Source organism: Castanea sativa, chromosome 6 (genome assembly GCF_040712315.1).
Source record: "Castanea sativa cultivar Marrone di Chiusa Pesio chromosome 6, ASM4071231v1".
NCBI classification, from domain to species: Eukaryota; Viridiplantae; Streptophyta; class Magnoliopsida; order Fagales; family Fagaceae; genus Castanea; species Castanea sativa.
Genome location: NC_134018.1, coordinates 17,592,687 through 17,616,787, shown reverse-complemented (window position 1 = coordinate 17,616,787; position 24,101 = coordinate 17,592,687). Strand labels below are relative to the sequence as shown.

The 24,101-nt window shown below is 37.7% G+C and overlaps 2 protein-coding genes across 2 annotated transcripts; one reads left to right on the top strand and one right to left on the bottom strand.

Moving 5' to 3' along the window:
- The first annotated feature begins 10,433 nt into the window (after positions 1–10,433).
- On the top strand, positions 10,434–11,255 carry LOC142639558 (uncharacterized). The gene is made up of 2 exons (XM_075813718.1): positions 10,434–10,657; positions 10,709–11,255. Exons 1-2 carry the CDS (start codon positions 10,434–10,436, stop codon positions 11,253–11,255), a joined length of 771 nt encoding a protein of 256 aa, XP_075669833.1.
- Positions 11,256–18,024: 6,769 nt separating this feature from the next.
- Positions 18,025–22,446, bottom strand: LOC142639557 (uncharacterized). The gene is made up of 2 exons (XM_075813717.1): positions 22,098–22,446; positions 18,025–18,475 (listed from the first exon to the last, which is right to left on the bottom strand). Exons 1-2 carry the CDS (start codon positions 22,444–22,446, stop codon positions 18,216–18,218), a joined length of 609 nt encoding a protein of 202 aa, XP_075669832.1. The 3' UTR covers positions 18,025–18,215.
- Between the last annotated feature and the right edge of the window lie 1,655 nt (positions 22,447–24,101).

The window sequence follows — 24,101 nt, the reverse complement described above, 5'->3', positions numbered from 1 at the left end:
AGATGTGATTTTATTTGGTTTAGATTGTTTATCAATTCTGTTATAAGCTTATATTCATCTTCCGCACATACTTTGTTTGATATTAAGCTTGAATTGGTAATTTGTTAATTGGGAGTCTAAACATTCATAAGTGTTTTACATGCCTTTTGAACTTTCATGCAAGACACTTACGAAAACCAGCTATCACCATCTGTCATAACTCTTCGCATTCCAGTCATGTGCAAGGCACATGCATCACTTCACAAGATGCTTAGTTGCGAACTACCCGCGAGAAATCTTCTGTCTTCAAATGCTTGAATCTTCACACTTTCTCTCTCTATCACACAACCCTTACAATAAAGTCCCACAATAAATACAGGGTATAAAAGATTGAAAAAAATTACAATCAAATTTGGCACAGAATTAAAGCCAACACAAAATAGTTGTAAATCACAACTTTACAATCTCCCCCTTTAGCTATTTCATGACAAAACACCCTATAACAGACTCTAGACTTAACATGAGTTTGGGAACAGTGGCAAAACTCACTCACACTTAATCTAGAAGCTATGATGCACTTGCACGAATACACCTGTATCCTAAAACACTCGCACACAAACAAAACTTTCATTAAGCTTATGACAAGTTGAATACAAAGGTACGTATAAGAGCAAGTATAATGCGATCAAGGTAAACAACAATATATAAATTATGAAGCATAACTTGATCATACAAGAACAATGTTTACGGAATGACTACAATGATCATTTAACTAATAAACAATTATCCGGACACGCAATGCAATTAAGTGCGAAGCAAAAATCAATTGCATTTCCAAAACACTTAACCAATGCAAAATACCAAAGTATTCACATTAAGGATACAAGATCCAACAAAGGGCACAAAAGTGTAGTATTCAAGATAAACTATAAGTACAAAAAAATGCTACAAAGCAATGAGTTAAACACAAACTACTAAATATAAAATTGAATTTAAATCAAAATACTTAAAGCTTTCTAAAGAAAAGCAATGTAAATAAAAGAGTTCTAGACTATGGCATAAGCAAGTAAACAACTAAACCACAACAAAAATTAGCTAAAAGATCTAAAAAGTGCATGTGCTACACTATGTTCCGCTATGCTCTATGTATCTCCCCCTCAAAATGTACTACTCCCCCTTAAACTTTTCTCCCCTTTTTTGACCGGAATGGCCAAAGAAGCTAGAACTCGAATTCAGAGTAGGATCTATGAGCTGTCGACATTTCCTCGATCTATGATGATAAGGCAGTGATTTGACCTTAGAGGTAAGCAAATTTCTTCGTGGTATGATGCACATGAGACTCAAGCATGCCATATATTTGATCTACCGTTGCTAGAAGGTGATCAAGACGATCGGATCCTCGTGTAGGTGCTGAAGAGGATGGATGTGCTGAGGTCTCTAGGGCAAAAGTGAAGCAATCAATCTCATCCTTTGTGTCTCCACCTTCATCTTGAACAGTAGCCCTTAGAATTTGAGAAGTGCCAGTCTTTGATCCTTTGATGTAAGTTGTGCTTCGAGTCACTGTATGACCACCAATAGGATAATTCCTCTAAACCACAGTGAGACCACTCAGAAGTTTGAGCCTCGTTTTTGCAATTGGGCCCATTATAATTGAGAGGAATGGGAGAAATGATCTGGAGTTTTGCTTTTCAATGCTCTTCTTCAAAAGATGAAGGATGTGATCACAAATATCAATCTCTTTGTGGGTGAAGAGATCGAATAGGAAGATGGTCCTTGGCTTGGACAGTGTTGTCAAGTTAGTGACCAGGTACAAGTTGTTGATCATCACATGAGCAAGAGTCCTCATCTCTGGACTGAATGGGATGGTGTTCATGGAGGTTTTCTTAGAAGTACCATCAAGTATCTTCACCATCTCTTCAGTAGATTCCAATCTCTCGTCATATTGTATCGTGATTGGTTGAGTTGGAGGACGAACTTTTAAGAACTCCTAAATGCTGTCCCTAGTGATGATAAATTCTTTGTGTCGTACCTAGCAGTTTATATGATCCCTTTCAACACTAGCATTGGAGAAAAACTCTCTGATAATCTCCGAGTACACTACTCCACTTGGATTCAGCAGTTTTGTCCATGTCCTTTCCTTGAACACTTCAGGTATGAAAGTTTTTGCAAGAGTTTCTAACTGCATAACCATTTCCATGATAATAGTTGCTCTTTTGTAAAAGTCATTGTACTTCATGTCGGCCTCAATAGACTTGAAGTTGTCAGAATCTGTGCGAGCACGCTTGGAGGATGGTTTCTTAGCAACATGCTTGGTGGGAGAGATCTGCAAAACAGATATAAAGCAAAAAAAGAGAAATAGAAACTCAAAACAGACCATAAACACTTGATTAGATTCAAGTTAGTCCAAAAATAGAAGAAATTAGAACTTAAAACAAAGTATAATAAACTCAAAACAACATGTTATAAGCATTGAAACATGTAAACATGTAAACATAAACACAATGCATAAAAAAAATGACTATGCATGTGTGTGCGTGTGCTGATGCATGTGTGTGCAGCAGGTGATGCATAGTGTGTGCCTAGATGATGCATGGCATGGCATTGTGAGGCACAAAATGTTAAAAGTGTGTAAAAGACACGCCCAATGATCAAAACATGTCAAGTATGTTTAATCAAGGGTAAACCCAAACATTGGAACTCATTTGAGTCCAAAACAACCCAAAAATGTCACTTGAACATTTTGTCGAACACTTAGCATGCAACACAGTTCTACATGAATGAACAATGCATTAATACAAAGAAATTTGCTTAAATACATGCTTAGAATGCCACATGGGATCAACACAAACACAAACACAAACATAACAAATGGGGTTCACCCCAATTAAAATTTGAAAAAATTTTGCTTAGAAAACATGAACCCAACCCTTGTTTTGAAAATCCCCAAAATTTGTAACCCTAAGAAAATTTCTGCATAATCTAAGACAAAAATGAAAGGAATGTTTAGGAAAACATATCTTGGAGAGAGTTTGCAGAGATTTTGCTTGGAAAATGATAGGGTTTAAGTGAAAAAAAAATTGGGTTGAGAGGGGTTCGAGATATACAAAGTGAGGGAAAAGAGTGATTCAAAAAAATGTCACATCTGCTACTTAAAAACTGAAAACATGCATTTTTTGTGGGTTAGAGAGTCGTGAGATTAGTCGCGAGACACATAGAAGATTTTGCGAGAAGGTTTTAGTAGCAACACAATCGCAAGACACTTGTGAAAGTCTCTGTATGAACTTGAAAAAATTCCAGTTTTTGCCTAAGACCATTTCGCGAGTAGAGTTTAGTCGAGAAATACTCGCGAGGTAGTAGCGAGACTCTCTGGATGAAAATATGACTTTTTAGTTTCCCTTAAGCACTTTTTGCGGGTAGCTCTAAGTCATGAGCTGCTCGCAAAAATGCCTTTGAACCAATTTTTGAGGAAAAAAACAAAAAATGCATTTTGAACAAAAACTTAAAGCACGAAAGTATAAAAACATTTTCAAAAACATATAAAATACTCAAAAATCTTTTTGGTTTTGATCGGCAAGCAATTGAGAATACACATCACATTTGATCATGTACAATCACACAAATGAAATAAGCATTCATTGAACAAAGTCTTATGTGTTGTGTGTGAGTATGAAATGTGAAATAGTCCTTAGTCTAGAGTGAAGCTTCAATGATCAATTCAATCAAGTCATACACAACTAGTACTAAGTTAAGTGGACTATCTCAATTACAGAAATGAACATATATGATCTCCCACAAGAATGAGTACATAACTTTGAAACTTTTCATTTGGCTCTATTACAAAACATAACATATGATCATTTTTGAACAAAGTACATCTTATTTTGAGATTGATGCCTAAACTTTTGATATTTCAACTTTGAAAGTGAGTAAGACTTTGGCTTTTTGAGGTACCATACATTTCAATACAAGTCGCTTTCCCTTTTTCCTAATCAAATACTAGTATGTGTGATGGCTTTGCAGCTCAATATCTCTTTTTGAGATTTGACATTTAATGAGCTCTTTAAGAAAAAACATAAAAATGTGAGAAAAGATATAGGCACAAGTCTATGCATGTATCAAGACCAACAAGACTATTGATTAATCATTCATGACAAGCTTGAAGATTGATTTACAACAATCACACATAGATTTCAAGATTTTTCCCACAAAGATAAATGTGCATACAAAACAAGCTAAGCTCGTAAATGCACTACGTCATTAGAACGAAAGTACTAAGCCAAACTCACATGTGATATACACAACACAAGCGATGAAACTTTTTAAAGATTTTTCAATTTTTATGAGTTTTTGAAATTTTTTATAATACACTCAAAAACATAACACGAAAAGTAAGATCAACAAAGACAAAAACAAAAACAGCTAGCAGAAGAAACATGCTATGAATCGGAAGCAATGACACAAGAAGATTTTGCATGACATAATACATAAACCTATGACCCTAAACATTGAAAGAATTAAGTCATGGACATAGGAAATAAATCATGCATGGGTACCCTTCTTCACCCACACTTTTCGAGTGTTTTGGATGAGAGCCTTGGATGGAGGTACACAACCAACATAGCTTTCCAACCTCGGAGTGAAGCTAGCAAGGCATAAAGAGATGTTTTTCAGCATTTCCATAACGTCTCCAATGAGATGTCCTTCATTTTCTCCCTAGGATTGAGTTCCCTTTGGTTTCTTCTTTGAACTTTCTTGGCCATGCATGGAATCAGCTTTCTTGAGTGCATGTAGCTTGAAATAGTTAGGTCTTGTGTGCCCTTAAACGCCACAATGATGACACACATGCTTCACTTGAGGCCCCCTCTGATTTTTGAGTAATGACTTCCCTTTAACTTTTGGTCTTACACCAATGGTTCTTTTCTCAGCAGTAGGGGTCTCAGTCTCAGTCATCACTTCTTTAAGTTTCTCAACACTCTTGGCTGATACAAACCTTACTTCCTTCTTCGGTTCGTTGCTGGAGCTTCCTTCTTCGGTTCGCTGCTGGAGCTTCCTTCTCCAGTATAGCCCAAACCTGTCATGTCATGTGAAGATTTTTATGACGACAACACACTGTCAAGTTTCTTGGTGGAGATATGCTCAACCTTGACATTGGCTTGGATTATTTCAAGCTCTAGAAACTTGATCTTAGAGTAAGCTTCAACTAGCTCTCCCTTGAGTCCTTCTACTTCACATTTTGCCTCTTTAAGTTGCACAAGAGTACACTTATGCTCTTCTTCAATCTTTTTCATCTTTCTTACAGCATGATTAGTAACCTTGGCATATTTTCCATAATCTTCTAGCAAAGAATCATACGCTTCTTGAAGATTGCTTTCTCCTTCATTTAGGCATATATCTTCCTCTTTTGATTCTTTAACTTCCTCACCCTCGGAATGCTCACCAAGTTCATTTACCAAATTGATCAAATCATCCTTAGATTCGACGAAAGTAATTGTCATGAAAGCCCTATAGTTCTCGTCACTGTCACATTCTTCTTCCGAATCTGAATTTGAGTTTTCGGAGTTGCTAAGAGTAGTGGCAAACACCTTACCCTTCCCTCTCAAGTAGTTGGGATATTCTTTCTTGATGTGTCCATACCCGTTGCATTCAAAGCACACAACTCCTTGGGGGGATTGAGAGTCCTTCCCATCTTTCTTCTTGAACTCCTTTCTACCACCTTTGGATGATGAGAACTTTCCTTTACTAAAAGACTTCCCACTATTCTTCATCTTCAGAAATTTTCGAAAGTTCTTTGCAAGAAATGCTACTTCTTTCTCCACATCATCTTCTTCGGAAGAGTCGTCCATCCTCACATTGATGGTTTTGAGTGCAAGCGATTTATTTGGTTTGTGAAAAGGCAGTCCAAGTTCATATGTTTGGAGATATCCAATTAGCTCTTGAATCTTAATCTCATCCAAATCTTTGCTTTTTTCTATAGCAGTAACCTTCGCACGATAGCGCTCAAGGTAAGGACCTTAAGATCTTTCTCACCAACTTAGCATCCTCAATCTTTTCACCGAGATTGAGCTTGGCAATCATGATTTCATTGAGCTTCCCATAGAGTGAATAGAATGACTCATCGTCACTCATCTTAAGCTCTTCAAATCGAGTGGTAAGCATTTGAAGTTTTGTGTCCTTAACCTTCTTGGTACCTTTGTAGGTAGTCATAAAAATCGTCCAAGCTTCCTTAGTAGTCTTCACATGTGATATCTTGTGGAATTCATCAATAAACACACCATAAAATATAGCATTAATTGCTTTGCTATTGGCATTTGCCAACGCAAGAGCTGCCTTGTCTCATTCAGACTTGGCTATTATGGGTCTAACATACCCATATTCAACGGAATTCCATACAGACTCATCTATAGAACAAAGAAATGCCCTCATACAAACTTTCCAAAAAGCATAGTTGCTTCCATCAAAGAATGGTGGAGCATTGAGAGATTGTGACCGATCCATTGCAAAAAGGGTCTTGGATCGCACTTAGGTAATAAAACCACAACAAGTGCACCCGCTTTGATACCAATTGAAAGCTCGAGTTTGTGTTAAAAAAAAAGAGCTTGTTTAGACCCCAAATTAAAAATTACGGCTCGGTTGATTTTACTCTAACTTATCTAAGTGCGAAAACAAGTAAATGCAAGCGAGGGAACAAACAATAAAACTACTCTAAGCCATATTCAACAAAACACAGCAGTAAAATGAAAGCTAAAAGAGTAGGAAAGAGATATGCAAACACAAGATAACACGCCGATGTGTTATCAAAGAAGAAACCGAAGAACTCGGCGAAAAACCTCTCCACCGTCCTCCAAGTGATAAATTGATCCACTAGACAATAAGTTGGGATACACGAATAGAAAAAGATCCTCCAGGCCTAGTCTACTCAATGCACCTAAGCCCTCCAAGCTCCTACTCCAATAAGGCTTCTCGAAACCGTGTCTTGTCTAGCTTTCCGAATCCTGCAATGCACCCAATTGCATTCGCCAAATTTTGGCTTCTTCTAATACTTCCCAGTAGCACCAAAACTCACTAGACATTCAGTATGGGTGTGGTAAGTGTTTGGGCTATCAACCTCTCAAGGATATAGAAATGGAGAGGTAGGAGTAGAGGAAAACCACAATAGATGGTGTGTAGAATTGTGGGTATAACAATCTCACACTCTGAAGGGTTGAGGCTAGGGTTTTCTCTTCTGAAAAGCTCTCTACTCAATATGTGGGTAATGATAATATATATAGTATGTTTAAGGATGTAGTGGAGCAGATAGGACAAAACAGCAAAACAGATTGTTTCGCGGGTATCTCGCGGGAAGGCCTTACCCGCAAGACACTCGCGAAAACCAGATGTCACCATCTGTCATGACTCTTTGCATTCCAGTCATGTGTAGGGCACATGCATCACTTCGCGAGATGCTTAGTCGCAAACTACCCGCGAGAAATCTTCTGTCTTCAAATGCTCGAGTCTTCACACTTTCTCTCTCTATCACATAACCGTTACAATAAAATTCCACCATAAATACAGGGTATAAAATATTGAACAAAATTACAATCAAATTTGGCACGGAATTAAAGCCAACACAAAATTGTTGTAAATCACAACTTTACAATCCACATAATGACGTAATTGTCATTACTTTGTCTATTGTAGATTATATGACTAGAAGGGTGTTGATAGATAATGGAAGTTTAGCAAATATCCTTTACTATTCCGCCTTACGGCAGTTGAGGCTTAATAGAGAACAAATTTGTCTAGTGAATGCACCCCTAGTTGGATTCTGAAGGATGAAGGTACAATCGATGGGCACTATTACTTTACTCGTCGTGGTTGGGGCATATCCACAACAGATAGCTAATGAAGTAAATTTCCTCATTGTAGACTGCTCGTCTTCCTACAATGCCATCATTGAACGACCAACCCTGAATAGCTGGAAGGCAATCACATCCACCTACCATCTGTCTATCAAGTTCCCAACAGATTATGGAATAGGGCAAGTACAAGGAAATCAACTGGCAGCCAGGGAATATTACTTAGCCATGCTGGCTATGAATGAGCATATGCAGACGATGAGTATAGAAAAAAGAAGGGTTGTTGCAGAGCCCACCGAAGTACTGGAAGACGCTCCTCTAGGCGAAAGTAATCCTGAGAAGTTTACTAGGATTGGAACGAGCATGGAAGAGAAGACGAAGCAAGACCTCATCCAATTCCTAAGAAAGAGCATTGATGTTTTTGCATGGAGTCATGAAGACATGTCAGGGATTGATCCAAGTGTCATTACCCATCGTCTAAATACGTATCCTTCCTCCAAGTCGGTTCGCTAGAAGAAAAGAGTCTTTGCTCCTAAGCGAAATGATGCTATCAAGGAAGAGGTCCAAAAGTTAACCATGACGGAATTCATTTGGGAACTCTATTATGGATTGGTTAGCAAATGTGGTGATGGTTAAGAAGTCTAATGGTAGATGAAGGATGTGTGTGGACTTCACCGATTTAGACAAGGCTTGCCCCAAGGATAAGTATCCATTTTCATGCATTAACTAGCTAGTGGACTCAACAGCAGGTCATAAGTTACTAAGCTTCATGGACGCCTTCTCAGGTTATAACCAAATAAGGATAGACGAAGCAGATTAAGAGAAGACATCTTTCATTACCAGCTAAGTCTTGTTTTGCTGCAAAGTGATGCCCTTCAGTTTGAAGAACACAAGGGCAACCTACCAGAGGCTTGTCAATCACATGTTTCGTCCACAAATAGGATGAAATGTAGAAGTGTGCGTGAATGGCATGTTGGTGAAAAAGCTTGGACAAGGAAAAGCATCTAGACGACCTCTAGAAGACTTTTGACATGCTTAGACGGTACAACATGAAACTGAATCCTAGCAAGTGTGCATTTGGAGTTTCGTCAAGGGAGTTCCTAGGATTTATGGTTTCACAAAGGGGAATTGAAGCAAATCCTGACAAGTTCCAAGCAATACTGAACATGGAGCCACCAAGGAATATCAAAGAAATCTAGTCTCTTACTGGACAAGTTGCAGCCGTAAACAGGTTTGTCTTAAAAGCTGCTGACAAGTTTTCGCCATTTTTCAAGGTTTTGAAGAAGGCGTTTGAATGGACGGACGAGTGTCAGAAGGCCTTCTAGGAACTCAAGGCCTACCTCACAACAACTCCTTTGTTAAGCCCGTCTACACCAGGTGAGGAACTGTATTTATACTTAGCAGTGTCCCCACATGCAGTAAATTCATCACTAATCAAAGAGGAAGGGAAAGTCCAGAAGCCTATCTACTATACAAGTAGAGCATTAAGAAGAGCAAAAGGATGATACCCATTGATGGAGAAGTTGGCTTTTGAATTGGTAACAACTTCTAGGAAGTTGAGACCTTACTTCCAAGCCCATGTTATCAATGTCTTAACAGACCATCCGCTTAAGAAGGCAATGAATAAGATGGAAGCCGCAGGACGACTAATTCAATGGGCCCTGGAACTTAGAGAGTTTGACATCAGGTATCAACCAAGGGCGTAATAAAGGCTCAAGCACTAACAAACTTCATCGCAGAATTCACTCCAGCCCATAGCGAGCTAGATGAGGCAAAAGAAGCTAAGAAGTGAGTCATCTATGTAGATGGCTCATCCACACAATATGTAGGAGGTATAGGAGTGATACTAGAATATCCAGAAGTGGATAAGTTAGAATATGCAGTTCGTCTACAGTATCAGACGACCAACAACGAAGCTGAATATGAAGCCCCCCTCAAAGGACTAGAATTGGCTAAGTCCTTAGAGGCGGAGTCAATAGTCGTCCAAGGAGATTCTCAACTGATCATGGGTCAAGTGAATGGAATATGTGAAGCTAAGGAAGAAAAATTGAAAAAAAACCTTAATAAAGTCAAACAATGTGTCAAGAAGTTCAAGGAAGCCAATTTTCTTCAGATTCCGAGAGAAGAAAACATGGAAGCAAATGCCTTAGCAAAGGCCGCATCGGCGAATGGATCAATGGACGAGTGTGACAAAGTCTAATACATGCCTAGCATAGATCTTCCAAAAGTGCAACAAATTGAAGGGGAAGAAAAATGGACGACCCCGATAGTGGCTTACCTCAAGGATGGAAGACTTCTAGAAGATAAGGACGAGACCAAAAAGCTAAGGATCAAAGCGGCTAGGTATGTCCTCATGGACGAGGTATTGTATAAAATGGGCTTCTTTTAGCCTTATTTAAGATGCCTAGCTCTAAACGAATCAAACTATATATTGAGGGAGGTTCATGAAGGAGCATGTGGAAACCACTCAGGAGCAAGAGCCCTCATCCACAAGATCGTCCGTGCAGGTTATTATTGGCCGACCATCCAAGCAGACGCTAAGGCCTACGTTAAGTATGTGATCAATGCCAATGCTTTAGTAATGTCCCAAGACGACACTTGGAGTACATTACCCCAATGATGGCCCCATGGCCCTTTGCACAATGGGGATTAGATATCTTAGGTCCCTTTCTAATGGGAACCAAGCAAATGAAATTTTTAGTAGTGGGGATTGATTACTTCACTAAATGGATGGAAGCTAAACGCTTATCAAAGATTATGCAGCAGAACATCAAGAACTTCATCTGGAAGAACATCGTCTGCCGATTTGGGGTTCCTAGGATACTAGTGTCAAATAATGGAAGGTAGTTTGATAATACTCCCTTTAGAGATTTCTGTGAGCAATTTGGAATAAGGAATCACTATTCCTCACCCTCCCACCCACAAGCCAATGGACAAGCTAAAATTGCAAACCAATCCTTGTTGAAGATCATCAAGACTCAGCTTGAGGGGGCAAAGGGAATATGGCCAGACGAACTACCCAGCGTCCTATGGGCATACAGGACGACTGTAAGGACCCCTATTGAGGAGACTCCCTTCAAGCTAGCATATGGAAATGACGCAGTCATTACAGCAGAACTTCATTTGGCTAATCACAGGGTGGCACAGTACAAAAATGAAAACAATGAGGAACAGCTCCGTCTCAACCTTGACTTGATAGACGAGGTAAGAATGGACGCAGAGCAAAGGACAGCAAGGTACAAAAACCTTATGGCTAGACAGTATGATGCTATGGTGAAGCCCAAGCAGTTCAACATTGGAGATCTCATCCTAAAAAGAGTGTCTCTAGCAACCAAAAACCCAGCTCTCGAAAAACTAGGGCCTAATTGGGAAGGACCATACAGGGTCATCAACTACAAGATAAGAGGATTGACTTGGAAGCCCTGGATGGACGAAGGCTAGAGCATCCGTGGAATGTTGAGCACCTGAGAAGGTACTATCAGTGAAGGATATCCTAGACGAGAACCATCCTAGACGAGCATTACCTTGAACGTCTTCCAGCTAAGATTTGATATGTTGTTGTTTCTATCTCCTTACGTTTTTTATAAGTATTTTATGCTTTCCAGCATTTCAATTCCCTAAAGTGCAACAGCTTCTAGCATATGCACCTTCTAAGATGAGGTCATGAACTTAGTCCGTTTGTACATAGTGTTTTCAATTCCCTAAAGGCACTAGCGTCCAGCATGTGCCATGCTTGTGGACGATGTTTATGTTATGTAAATACAGTTTGGATTCCCAATGTATATAAAGTCGTGTGAATTTTCAATTTGTGTTGTTGAAATTTTCATTTAAGTTAATCCACAAGAAGGCTAAAGGACCAAGACGAGTAAAATCTCTGGATGCAGAGATGTAACGTCTATAAGCCCTCCTTAGAAGAGGTAAAGGTAAAACAAAATAAATCATAAGCTATCTTCGTCTAACTAATGGATGAGACAAAGTATGCATGCAAAAATATTTAAATCCATGGATAGTGTAACTAGCCAGACAATCCAATTTCTGGATGAGGAAATGCTAGAATCGTCTTGCTCAAAGACGAATAATAAGACTTCCAACCTATGGACGAAAATTAACACTAGCTATAACAGTCAAACCCATGGACGAGGAAAGCTGGTGATAGAAATTCCATTCATAGACGAATTATACTTGTAAAATCTATAGTTATATTATGAATGGTAAAACGTTGAACATAAAAGGGTTGTCCCAACATGGACAAACCAACATGAACAAACCAAATGCCCTTCACAAGTGGACGGATTACACTTAAAAAACCATTGAATATACTTTGGATGATATGAACTTCAGAAAATTCATTTAAGCATAAAAAGAAATATGTTCAACAATGGATATGAAATGAAAGTGCAAATTTATAAAAGCATAAAAAGGGTGGACGACCATTGTCCAAAAACCCTTAAATTGTGCATGCCAATAAAGACAGTTGTATCTGTTATCATACGTCCATACATTTGGACAAGAAGATTGTATTTAGATAAAACTTAAAATAAGCCCAAAAAAAAAAAAAAGGCACCATGAACAATACATAAAAACAAAGTTAAATTGAAGATTACTTTGATAAACCACTGGTGGCATCCCTAGACTTTGGATCATCCTTGGAAGGCTCAGTAGAGGCATCGTCCATGATATTTACATCCTCAGAGCTCATCTAAAGCAAAGACCTCTCAGCAGCAATTGAAACCTTGAAGACATCAAAGTCCATCTCAAGATTGGAGCGAAAGTCCTTGTAGCCAGCTGCATATTGCTCATCCAAATGCCTAGAGGACTCATCAGACATTTTGAAGGCTTCGATTGCTTCATCCTTTGCTTTTTCCAAGGACGAGGATTACTCTTGGCATTTACCTTTAAGGTGACCAGCACGAGTCTCCTTTTTAATAGAGTCAGCCTTGAGTTCCTTAACTTGATTCCCTAGCTCCTTCTCTAATGTCTGAAGACGAGCATGGCCTTCATCCAACACCAAGGTAGGAGGAGCTTCAACAAGAGTTGAAGGATGAGCCTTGTGAGGAGGTCTACCAACAAAAGGAGGAAGAGCTTCAATCTGGACGGTTGAAGGAGGAACCTCAGAAGGGACCAAGTTCACAGCCGGGTCGTCCAGGTATACCGTCGCATATTTGGATTTGGGGGCCTTAGACGAGGGGATCTTAAAAGAAGGGGCCTTGTTAGTTCTGACCTTCTTCAAATGTCGACGACTAGGAAGGCTTCCAAGGTCCACATCTCTGGAGATACCCTTCCTCTTCCCAGCATGAGGTTGAACGGTGGGGCTTTAGACGACTAAAGGAACTGGTTCGTCCTAGAGGACTTGGACTTCCTCCTCCTCCTCAGTCCCACTAGAAACGTTCTTACCCTTGTTCTCCTTCATGGTGGCTAGCCCTATAATGGTGAAAGCATGAAGAGTTAGACGACTAAAAAAAAAATTTTGAAAGACAACTTTTACTTCAACGAGTAATCTCCTCGTGAATGAGATTCTCCTCAGTGGGCTCAGGGCCAAGACCTCAGGCAGTAAGACGACGCAGCATTACCAAATTATGGATGGACCTATCAGGATAACTGTGAACTCTTTCTATAGTCATCTAAGTGTGGACGAGTAACAACTGCATGGAGGAGAAGAATTGTTAGACGAGGGAAAGAGCAAATGAAAAGACGAAGTAAAATTCAAAGAAAACATACCCTCAGGATGAAGACAACCTAGAGCATTGGTAAACGGAGGGAAGGGGATTCTATTTACATCAATTGGTCCCCAGCCCAATTTCTAGAGACGAAGAAAAATTTCGTCTTCCATAACCCATCAAAAGAACTACGACCCCTAATCAAATTAAACTTGGGACCTTTAGAAGAAAACTGGTAAAAACCTGCAGAATTAATAATTTTTGAGGGGTTATAACAGTAGAGGAACTCGTCCACAGTGATTGGACGATTCCCCTGGAATACCTCACACCATAACACTTACATGGCTATTATCGTCCTCCAACCATTGGGGCTGGTTTAGTCCAATACCCAACCTATAAAGGAGTTCTCTACAAAAAGTGTTTAGGGGAAACCTAAGACCAGCTAATAAGTAAGACACGCATACACCAAAGCCAAAAAGAGGAGAACAACAACACTCTCCCTTCTTAGGAAGACGAGGATTGAACTCAGTAGGAATCTGGTATCTATTTACAAGAATTCTTAACCTATCCTCTCTAACAGTAGACGCGACTTCTAGAGCACAACTATAGATGACATTCTCCTCCTCATCCTGAGAAGGAGCCTTGGACGATTCAACCCTCTTAGACGAGCTAACTCTAAAACTGGAAGCTACCCTCCGCATCATCTCTTCCTAGAAGACCTCTAAAGGAACTTCAAGAACCCCAGACAAATAATGCTTGTCTTGGGAACTAAAGCTACTACTACTACTCTCAGTGCTACCACTACTACCATTGGACTCGTCCAAATACTCATCTATCTCTTTCTCAGTCCTACCACTAGACGAAGACATGATAGAAAAAATACAAAATTTTCGAAGGCAAACCTAAGGACGAAGAAAAAGAAGAAGTACCTAACGAAAGCCTAAGGACGAGGATAACTAGACAAGGCTCCTGGACGAGATGGTAGAGAGGAAAATATCAGAAAAATGAGAGGGAAAGAGAGAGATTGTACCTATTTATAGGCTCTAAGGTGGGTCAATAGGTTGATGTGGAGCAACCAAAAGCTGACACGTGGCAATCTCCTCGATAAATGAATCGACATAATAGGTTGGCCAATGAGATCATAACACATGGCACAATCTAAGGCATCGAAAACCGACCACAACAGTGACACCACGTGGTATGCCAATTGAACAATGAAACATCGACACATGTCAAAAAAGAACAGTGAACAAGAATTTTGCTACAGTGACCAAGGCGACTCTTGGACAAGGGGACAACTGATAGTGAACAAAAAACTAGCCTATCTCCAATTCATCCGTCAAGTCATCCAAGGAAGGATCATCCACCCATAATATTGTACATCTAGGGTCATAACAAAGGTGTAGTTTATAAGTGCCTTCGAAGAGGTCGTTTAAGACCAGAAGGGTCATCCAGCTCACAAAGTGACCTAGACAACCACCTAACACATATAGATTTTCAGAGTGAATTTCTACCCAAAGCTTATAATTCGGACCACATTCTACTATTCTGAAGTGGGGATGAATTCCTTATTCTTTGCCCTAACTTCCCACTAAGTTCTTAACTTCTCATAGTAGTTATAGAAGTTAAGTCTGAACCTTCTAACTTCCACCCACGTTGGGGATGTTACCAAACAAGTAACCACTCCAAAACTCACTATTAAAGAACTCAGCCATATCAATTCAAGGTATGTTTTTACCACTCATAAGGTTGGAATTCTTGAGTTCAAGAGAGAAATCTGACTTAAGCATCGGAGGGTTCTTGGCCGATTCACCTCAGTCTCCTTTGATTGTGTGTTTCTTTCTTTTCAGGCCTTCCAAATAACTCAAAGCCCATTGAAGCCTAGAGCATTCAACCTACTGATTTTTTGTCCATCATCAATCTTTATATAATATTATTCCTTTATTTTCTAACTCTCTTTAATGAATTTCTTGTTCATTTGCAAAATTTTCATCTAATTTTATGATATTGCTCGCAACAAAACTTATCAAGAGATATTCTTAAATGAGATTGTAGTAATTTTTCTATTCTTTTTTTTTTTTTTTAAGTTATTCATATTCATGTTGCAAACTACTCTCCTAAACTTTGAAGGTGTTTGGATTTTACAGTCTAAAGTTTCAGATTTGAATTTTATCTCTTGAAGTTTTGTTATGTTTGCATCAGTAGTTCGACCATCCATATTTTTTATTAACTGCCCCATAAGCTATCAAGCATATTTAATTCATCTAATAAAATGACGACATCATTTTTATTATACCATGTCATTTTAAATTATTTAATAATTTAAAATTTTAGGCTGCAAAAATAATAGGAGCATCATTTTATTGGACAAACTAAGCATGCGTGGCAAGTTTATGTGGTACATAACAAAAGATATGGATCAATGGGTGATGTGCATTGATAATAGCTTAATATTGCATATATATATATATATATATATATATATATATATATATATATATATATATTACTGTTAGAAAGCATTATCATACTTATTTTGAGTTAATTCATGCATTTTACATTTGTGTTTTGGAATAATGCTAAATAATCAATTTTGTGCTTAATTGAATTTTATTGCGTGAATTTGTCTTTTGTAGGAGAATGGAATTAAATAAGTGGATCTGTGCAAAGAAGAAAGCTAATGGACTTTACTTTTACAAGGGCCATGATGAAGTTAAAAAAGACCAACCCAATTAAATTTAAGTCCAATTGGAGTAAGGAATCAAAGGAAGTTTGCACCAAATCCAAGTCCATTTCGGAGGATTCTAGCCTGCACATTAGTTAGTATTTTTGTCATAAATTTTGTCTCAAATGTCCAATCAAGATCATTCAAGTTGGGCTAAAAATCTAACTTAAAGGGCTACAACTTTTTAGTTTATCAAAAGTCCCAATTCTGACGTTAAATGGGTCACAATCGTCGGTTAAGTGAAGCCTAAAAATCTGGGATTTTCTCCAAACTGGAATTCAACTTGTAATAGAATTCCTTGACCTATTTAAAGGCTCTTTAGTGCAAAATTCAGAGGAGGCTAAGGCTAGTGCTAGGGCTAGGATGCAAAATAGAAAATTGAAGCAATAGGCAGTGCCGCATGTGGCTTCTCTGTAGCTTTTCTTCGTGATAGCATTGTGACTATTTCTTTCTCTATTTTATTTGTCTAATTTAATGTTTAGTATTTTGTTCTCGTGTTTTATTTCAATTACCATGAGCAGCTAAATTTATAATTAGGGTTGAGGATGAAACCTTGTTAAGGATTATCAGTAATATTTATGTGATTTGATTTTTCCCATAATAGTTGTTCTTTAATGATTTAAATTGTTTTTGCTTCATATCAATTGACTAAGATGGGATTCTAGATATGAGTTCAATCATGTTTTTCTCATGATTTAGGATTTGTCTTAATTAATTGAATGCTTGGTTTATTATTTCTTGATTATAAAATTGGATATCTCTTGTGATTTGTTTGGTTAAGGATACAATTGATAATTTGATTTTAAACTTAGAAGTGAAGAAGAACATGCTTTTGATTTTTAAAACAATAGCAAGATTGATTTCTAAATTATCATGTAGTAGTTGGAAAAAATTAATGATCATAAATATATGTTGCTATGATTTTCAACGCGGATTCCAAAACCCTAATTCTTGTCTCTAGATTGTTTACATCTCTTTATTGATTTATATTATATCTTTGCTTAGTTTAATTATTTACTTAGTATATTCAATTTCAAACAACCAATTTTTATTAAACTAGATTAGGATTAATTTGGCTAAGATTTGATTAATTTTTCTACGTTCATTCAAGTCCCTGTGGGTTCAACCTCATTCTTGTCAAACTATACTTCGGTACGGTTTGTACACTTTCAAGTACTTTAAAATTTCACAACAATGGGCAGCTGATGCAAACATAACAGAGCTTCAAAGAGTAAAATCTAAATTCTAAAACTTCAGGGTGTAGAATACAAACACTCCCAAACTTTAGGAGTGTAATTTACAAATTTAGCCTTAAAGACTAGTATATTAACAACATAAATCATTCCTAATCACCCAATTCTACCACATCGAAACAAAGGCCAAAGAGGTGGTTTAAAGGAGAGAGAGAGATACAAATCCCTATTATCCAAATACTTAATAATAAATTCATCACTCCAATACTTAACAACATATAATATTCCTAATCACACCCAATTTTGCCACAACTTAAAGCAAACACCAAAAGAGGGTGAGGAGGGGGGGGGCGTTTCACAATAATTACACAAGATTTGAGACATACAAATATTTATCATCCCAATAGTGGTGTAATTTACAAATTTAGCCTTAAAGATGAGTATATTAACAACATAAATCATTCCAAATCACCCAATTCTGCCACATGGAAACAAAGGCCAAAGAGTTGGTTTAAAGAGAGAGAGAGAGAGATAGAGATATACAAATCCCTATTATCCAAATACTTAATAATAAATTCATCACTCCAATACTTAACAACATATATCATTCGTAATCACACCCAATTTTTCCACAACTTAAAGCAAACACCAAAAGAGGGTGAGGAGGGGGGGGGGGGGGGGGTTGCACAATAATTACACAAACTCTGAGACATACAAATATTTATCATCCCAATAGTTAACAATTATTTCATCACTCCACCATCTTGTCTCGCCTTCTACTTAGAATTCATCCTAGTTATTATGATGGTAGGAACTATCAAATCATTCAAAAATTCATGAAGTCTCCGATCACATCCTCTGGTTTTTCATCCACATTTGATTCGAAGGAAGATGAGATCTTCTCTAGCTTGAAATCTGCAAAAGGCTTATGTAACTTTTCTCGTTCAATTAATTTCATGCATTCTGTGATTTCTTCCTCCATTTTGCTTATCTTAGCTTGCAATGCCTTTGTCTCCACTTCATTACCCCCATACTTCTTTTCGTTATAGAGAGATTGCAAAACAATCTTATAAAGTAACATCCCACCTGCAGATACAGTAGAAATACAAGAAGATTATGACAAAAGAACAAAATGTGGGAGGATAAGAATTCCAAAAACTAAGCATATAAGTATTTCATTTGAGATGCCAAGAGCTTTGTAACTCAATTGACAATTCTTGGTGTTTATTAAATTCATTTAAAGTTCTTGCTATCATTATATACATACAATTAAGAATTAAAAGGGTGAAATAAATTATCCTTCAAGTATTGAGAAGTTGAAATATGGATGTATTGCATTCAAGAATGGAAACTAACATGTTCAACATGTAATTTTTTTAATGAAGGAAATCAAAAAATCCTAGAAAAATAAACATGGTGGCTATGCACTTTGTGAAAATAAAGAGTCTAGCCATGAAGCCAAAAACCCATTAGACATCCCATGTGTTAAACCTCACAATTCTAAAATGTGAATTTTAAGTTTGGGAGAATTATATGGTTGTTGAAAGGGATAAGTGACTTAATAAGAAGAGGAAGTGCATATTTATGTGATACGTTGATCGTACTGTAATAAAAGATTACAAGATTACAGGATATTAGTTCATCCATGATAAGTAGAGACCATATCTTTCTCGAAAGCACCATGTAATTCCATGAGAAGAATGGTAACATAAGTATATATGCTAATCAAGAAATCAAAAAGTAGCAAAAGTTAAGAAATAATAACCTAATGCATTTTCGCCCAAAAACCTTGTAGTTTAGTGGCATTTCTTGATCTCCTTTATGAGTAAAACCAAGGTTCAAGTCCCCCTCCCCCACTTTCAACAATCAAATTATCAAATAACCTAATGTATTTTCACTTCAACAATGTTTATAAAGGTGCAAAATGCCTAACGCCATATAACCAAATGTATGTAGAGTATTGATGGTGATGAAAATAGGTTGTTTGACAAACTAATTACTATCTATTATTTGATTGACTAATCCTTTATATTGGAATGGGTAAAGAGTTCTCCCTCGCAGCTTGTTGTTCTCGCATAAATAGTGGAGAGAAATTTCATGAATACAGAGTAAATGCACATGCATCAACAAATGCAAAATGCACCAACCTAGAAGTAATTTTTATCAAATTTTATCAACAAGTGCAAAATGCATGAACTTATATTTTTGTATTTGGAGTGTTGAAGATTTAAATGTGGAAACCTAATGGTTAGTTAGATAATTTTTGTTTTCCTTTTTGCATGAGATTGAGATTTGTCTAAATCTAGATTTATGAACATAGATATTTGTTTTGGTTGTTGGGATATAGATTTGAGGAAATCTGCTGTATTAGATTTGTGTTATTTTGTTCCTTTTTCTTTTTATTGGAGTACTATGAATGTCTTTTAGATCTTAAACCTGGTCACCCGTCCAATGCTAGCCATACAACCAAACGTAAGGTGCAGATAATTTCATTCAACCCTTCATTCCAGTAGCAGGTGAAAGAGTGTGCCGTCCAAAAGGATCAAGTCGAATGGCTGTTGTACACAAAATCCGATCTAACTCAACCCGTAAACATCCATATTTTTTGTTTACAACATTTTTTTATAAATAATTAAACTTCATTGGAAAAAAAATGATGGAATACAAAGAACCCAGGCACACAGGCAGTGTGTGCTAAGGAAACAGGAAAACACCAAGTCTAAGACTCATGAAACGTACGTTTGTCAATCAAATTAAATAAAGAGATAAAAGTGAAAATACCTGCACTTATCCATTCAAATAAAATTTGGAAAAAAGGATAGTTTATTTTTTCTATTACAATTTGCATTTGCAAATTGCAACTATTGGCAAAATCCCACCGCATATCAAATATTTTCATGCGCACAATATCACTCTATATCGATTATTGAATATCTTTCAACCGCACAATAGCACTGTCTGTCCTATATCATGCTATAGCAAGAATATGTAACTGTCTTTCCCAATTCCTCTTCTCATCAGCAATAATTTTAATCCTGTTATCTCTAGAATTATTTTAGTTGATTTTTTTAATATATATCAATTTTCATTCATATTTGAGTCTATACATTCAAAATAACATTCTTACTTCACTATATCAACGCTAAATTCTTGATTATATCTAATACTATGAAATTTAACTAATGTACCAAGAACTAGATTTTTATTTTATTTTATTAATCATTATGATGATTTAACTTTTAAAAAGTTTTTTTTTTTTTTTTTTGAGAAAACTTTTAAAAGGTTAAGTATGGACAAGTTAGAACTATTTATACATTTGATCAAAACTAAACAATTTAGAAAGTAATATAACTTTGGATTCCAATAATGAATTTTCAATTCCCAAATAGTGTCCTTAATTTCAAATCTATGGTTTTTTTAATAGAAAATGCGGTTGCCTATATTAAGAGAGAAATTGTTGAGAAATGAAAACTGTAGGGACGTTGGGCCCAGTAATTTATGAAGGATGGCCCAACAAAGTCTATTGGGCTAAAAACCCAATCCGAGAACATCAAACGAACTAGGAGTACATTAGTGTACCTCTTAAAGGAAATGCTAGGTAAAGATGTGATAAAAGAGTGAACAATTGAGTCTGAGGAAGATATTAGTCCTCGGATATTAAAGCCGAGGTCATAGGAAAGAGGTTTAATATCCTCAAAGCTATGTTATAAACAATCTTATGGCTACGAGAAGATACAGTACACGTGGAAGACAGTAGAAGGGCGGTGGAATATCTAAGGTAAAGCTGCTACCACCGCCCACACATTAAAGACTCTGCAATTGATATACTGACTACATTAATGGAGGAAGGAGGCCTGAGCATGGGTTTTTGGAACTTGGTCCCTGATCCTAGAGGAATTCGGGGAAATTTGATGGGACAAGTATCCAAAGCCAGCGTTATAACCATGAGGTGGAGGATGATAGAGAGGGGGAAGAGGGAGTATAAATAAAGGAAAAGACCTTCGGAAGAGGGAGACTCTTTCTTTGGAGAAGAAAGACAATAGTATATGATAAGCTAACTATCTATAATTGTAATCACCCTTAAGAAGCAATATGATAAACTATCCTCGGATTGTGTCCGAGGAAGAGATTTTTTCATTCATATTCTTATAGTTGATCTTTGTTTGTGCCATTGGGCCCGAGGCTCGTCTATTTTATGTTGTTTGAACCACCCTCAAAATCTAGATTTCAAACCCACTCTCTACAAATTTATTGCAAAAGGCCTTTCAAGCCCATTCCCATTTAATTATGGATTGAAGGTTCGATTTGTGTCTTTACAAAAACTTTAACTCAAATTTGATACTTTACTATTTTAGTTTTCTAAAAGTACTAAAGTTTAATTTTTTTTTTTTTTTTTACTATTATATATAACATAATAAATAGTATACAAAAAGAAAAATAAATTTAATTGTAACAGAATTAATTTGGCCACCAGAGTAAATTCTTGAGTTTATTATTACGATGACAAGGACGACTCCCGGACCAAGAAACCTACTTTCAAAGGTAAAATTATGAAAAAATTGGAAAATATTTTACAAATTTAACTATATTTCAGCTGCAAACAAACACTTAAAAATGGTAACCATCTTTCGAAAAATATTTTAGGAGCATAAAAAAAAATTAGGGGGAGGGGGGGACTGTGACAGTGTATTTATTTGTAATGATAGACCTGGGATGGTTTTGAGGCCCTCTTCGCAAGCAAGAACCGCAGTGCCTTTAGCAAAGTTGGTGGCAATCCGACCGATCTCGGAACGGGTTTCCTCGTCTTGCATGGACTGGATCACCTTCATCCTAACGACGTGTGATAGTGTATGTAGCTGTATTGATAGACCTGTGATGGTTTTGAGGCCCTCCTCGCGAGCAAGAACGGCAGCGCTTTTAGCAAAGTTGGTGGCAATCCGACCGATCTCGGAACGGGCTTCCTCGTCTTCGGCTGGCGGAGAGGCATAGCAATCAAAGTCTTTTGGCGCAGCCAAGGTAGATGAACCTGCATGTGAGGAATTGGAGAAGATTCTCATAGATGACGACCCTGAGAAGTTCTTTCAGGTAGGGGTTCAATTGCCACAGGAGGAGAAGGTAGAGCTGATTTTGTTTTTGAGGAAAAACATGGATGTATTTGCATGGAATGCTTATGAGGCCCCTGGGGTTGATCCGAGCTTCATTTGTCATCATTTAAAAGTCAATCCAGCTGTGGTACCAAGGAGGCAACCACCTCAGCGGTCCTCCAAAAAGCATTCTGAGGCTGTGAAAGAGGAAGTGATGAAACTCAAAAAGGCGGGTGCTATCAAAGAAGTTTTTTATCCTGAATGGTTAGCCCATACGGTAGTGGTGAAGAAAAAAAATGGGAAATGGAGAGTTTGTGTGGACTTCACAGATTTAAATAAAGCTTGCCCAAAAGACTCTTTCCCAATGCCTCGGATTGATCAATTGGTGGACGCTACTGTTGGGCATCCTCGGATGAGCTTCCTTAACGCTTTCCAAGGTTACCACCAAATACCTTTAGCTGTGGAGGACCAGGAGAAGACTGCATTTGTCACTCCCACAGGAAACTACCATTATAAGGTAATGCCCTTTGGTTTGAAAAACGTAGGGGCTACCTATCAAAGGATGATGACGAGAATGTTTGAGACACAGCTGGGAGAAACTATTGAGGTATATATGGATGATATGGTGGTAAAGAGTAAAAGCAGTTTTTACGCATTTGGAAGATCTGAGCAACACTTTTCAAACGTTGAGAGAGTATAAATTGCAACTCAATGCCTCTAAATGTTCTTTTGGTGTGGGATAGGGCAAGTTTCTAGGCTATATGGTAACTCACCGGGGAATTGAGGTGAATCCTGCTCAGATTAAGGCCATTAACAGCTTACACCCACCTCGGAATCCTAAAGAAGTGCAGAGACTAACAGGTATGACCGCTGCCCTCAACCGATTTATATCTCGGTCCGCGGACAGATGCAGGCCTTTCTTTCAATTGTTGAATAAATGGAAGGGTTTTGAATGGACCGAGGAGTGTGCGGTGGCTTTTCAACAGCTTAAAGATTATCTCTCGCAACCACCTATTATGTCTCAGCCAGAAATTGATGAAGTTCTGTTTGCATATATTGCAGTAGCTAACCATGCAGTTAGTTTGGTTCTTATACGAGATGATAATAATATCTAGAGGCCAGTTTATTATGTAAGTAAGTCGCTGCATGAAGCCGAGGTGAGTTATTTGCCACTGGAGAAAGCTATTTTGGCAGTGGTGCACGCTACACGAAGGCTTCCTCATTACTTCCAATCCCATACGGTGGCTGTCCTTACGCAACTCTCTCTCAAATCTATACTTCGGAGTGCAGATTATACGAGAAGAATTGCCAAATGGGGCACTATCCTAGGAGCTTTTGACATCAAATATATGCCTCGCACCTCTATAAAGGGGCAAGTCATCGCGAATCTTGTGGCGGAGTATACTGAGCCCTCATTAGAAGAATATATTGAAGGATCAGGCGTGGGTAAAAAACAGTAGGCATGATTTCACACAAAGAGCCTCCGTTGTGGAAAGTGCACGTTGATGGGGCAGCAAATCAAAGAGGATCGGGTATAGGGCTAGTTTTGGTATCCCCGGAAGGAATTACTTTTGAGAAATCTTTGAGATTGGGGTTCTCGGCCTCCAACAACGAAGCAGAATATGAGG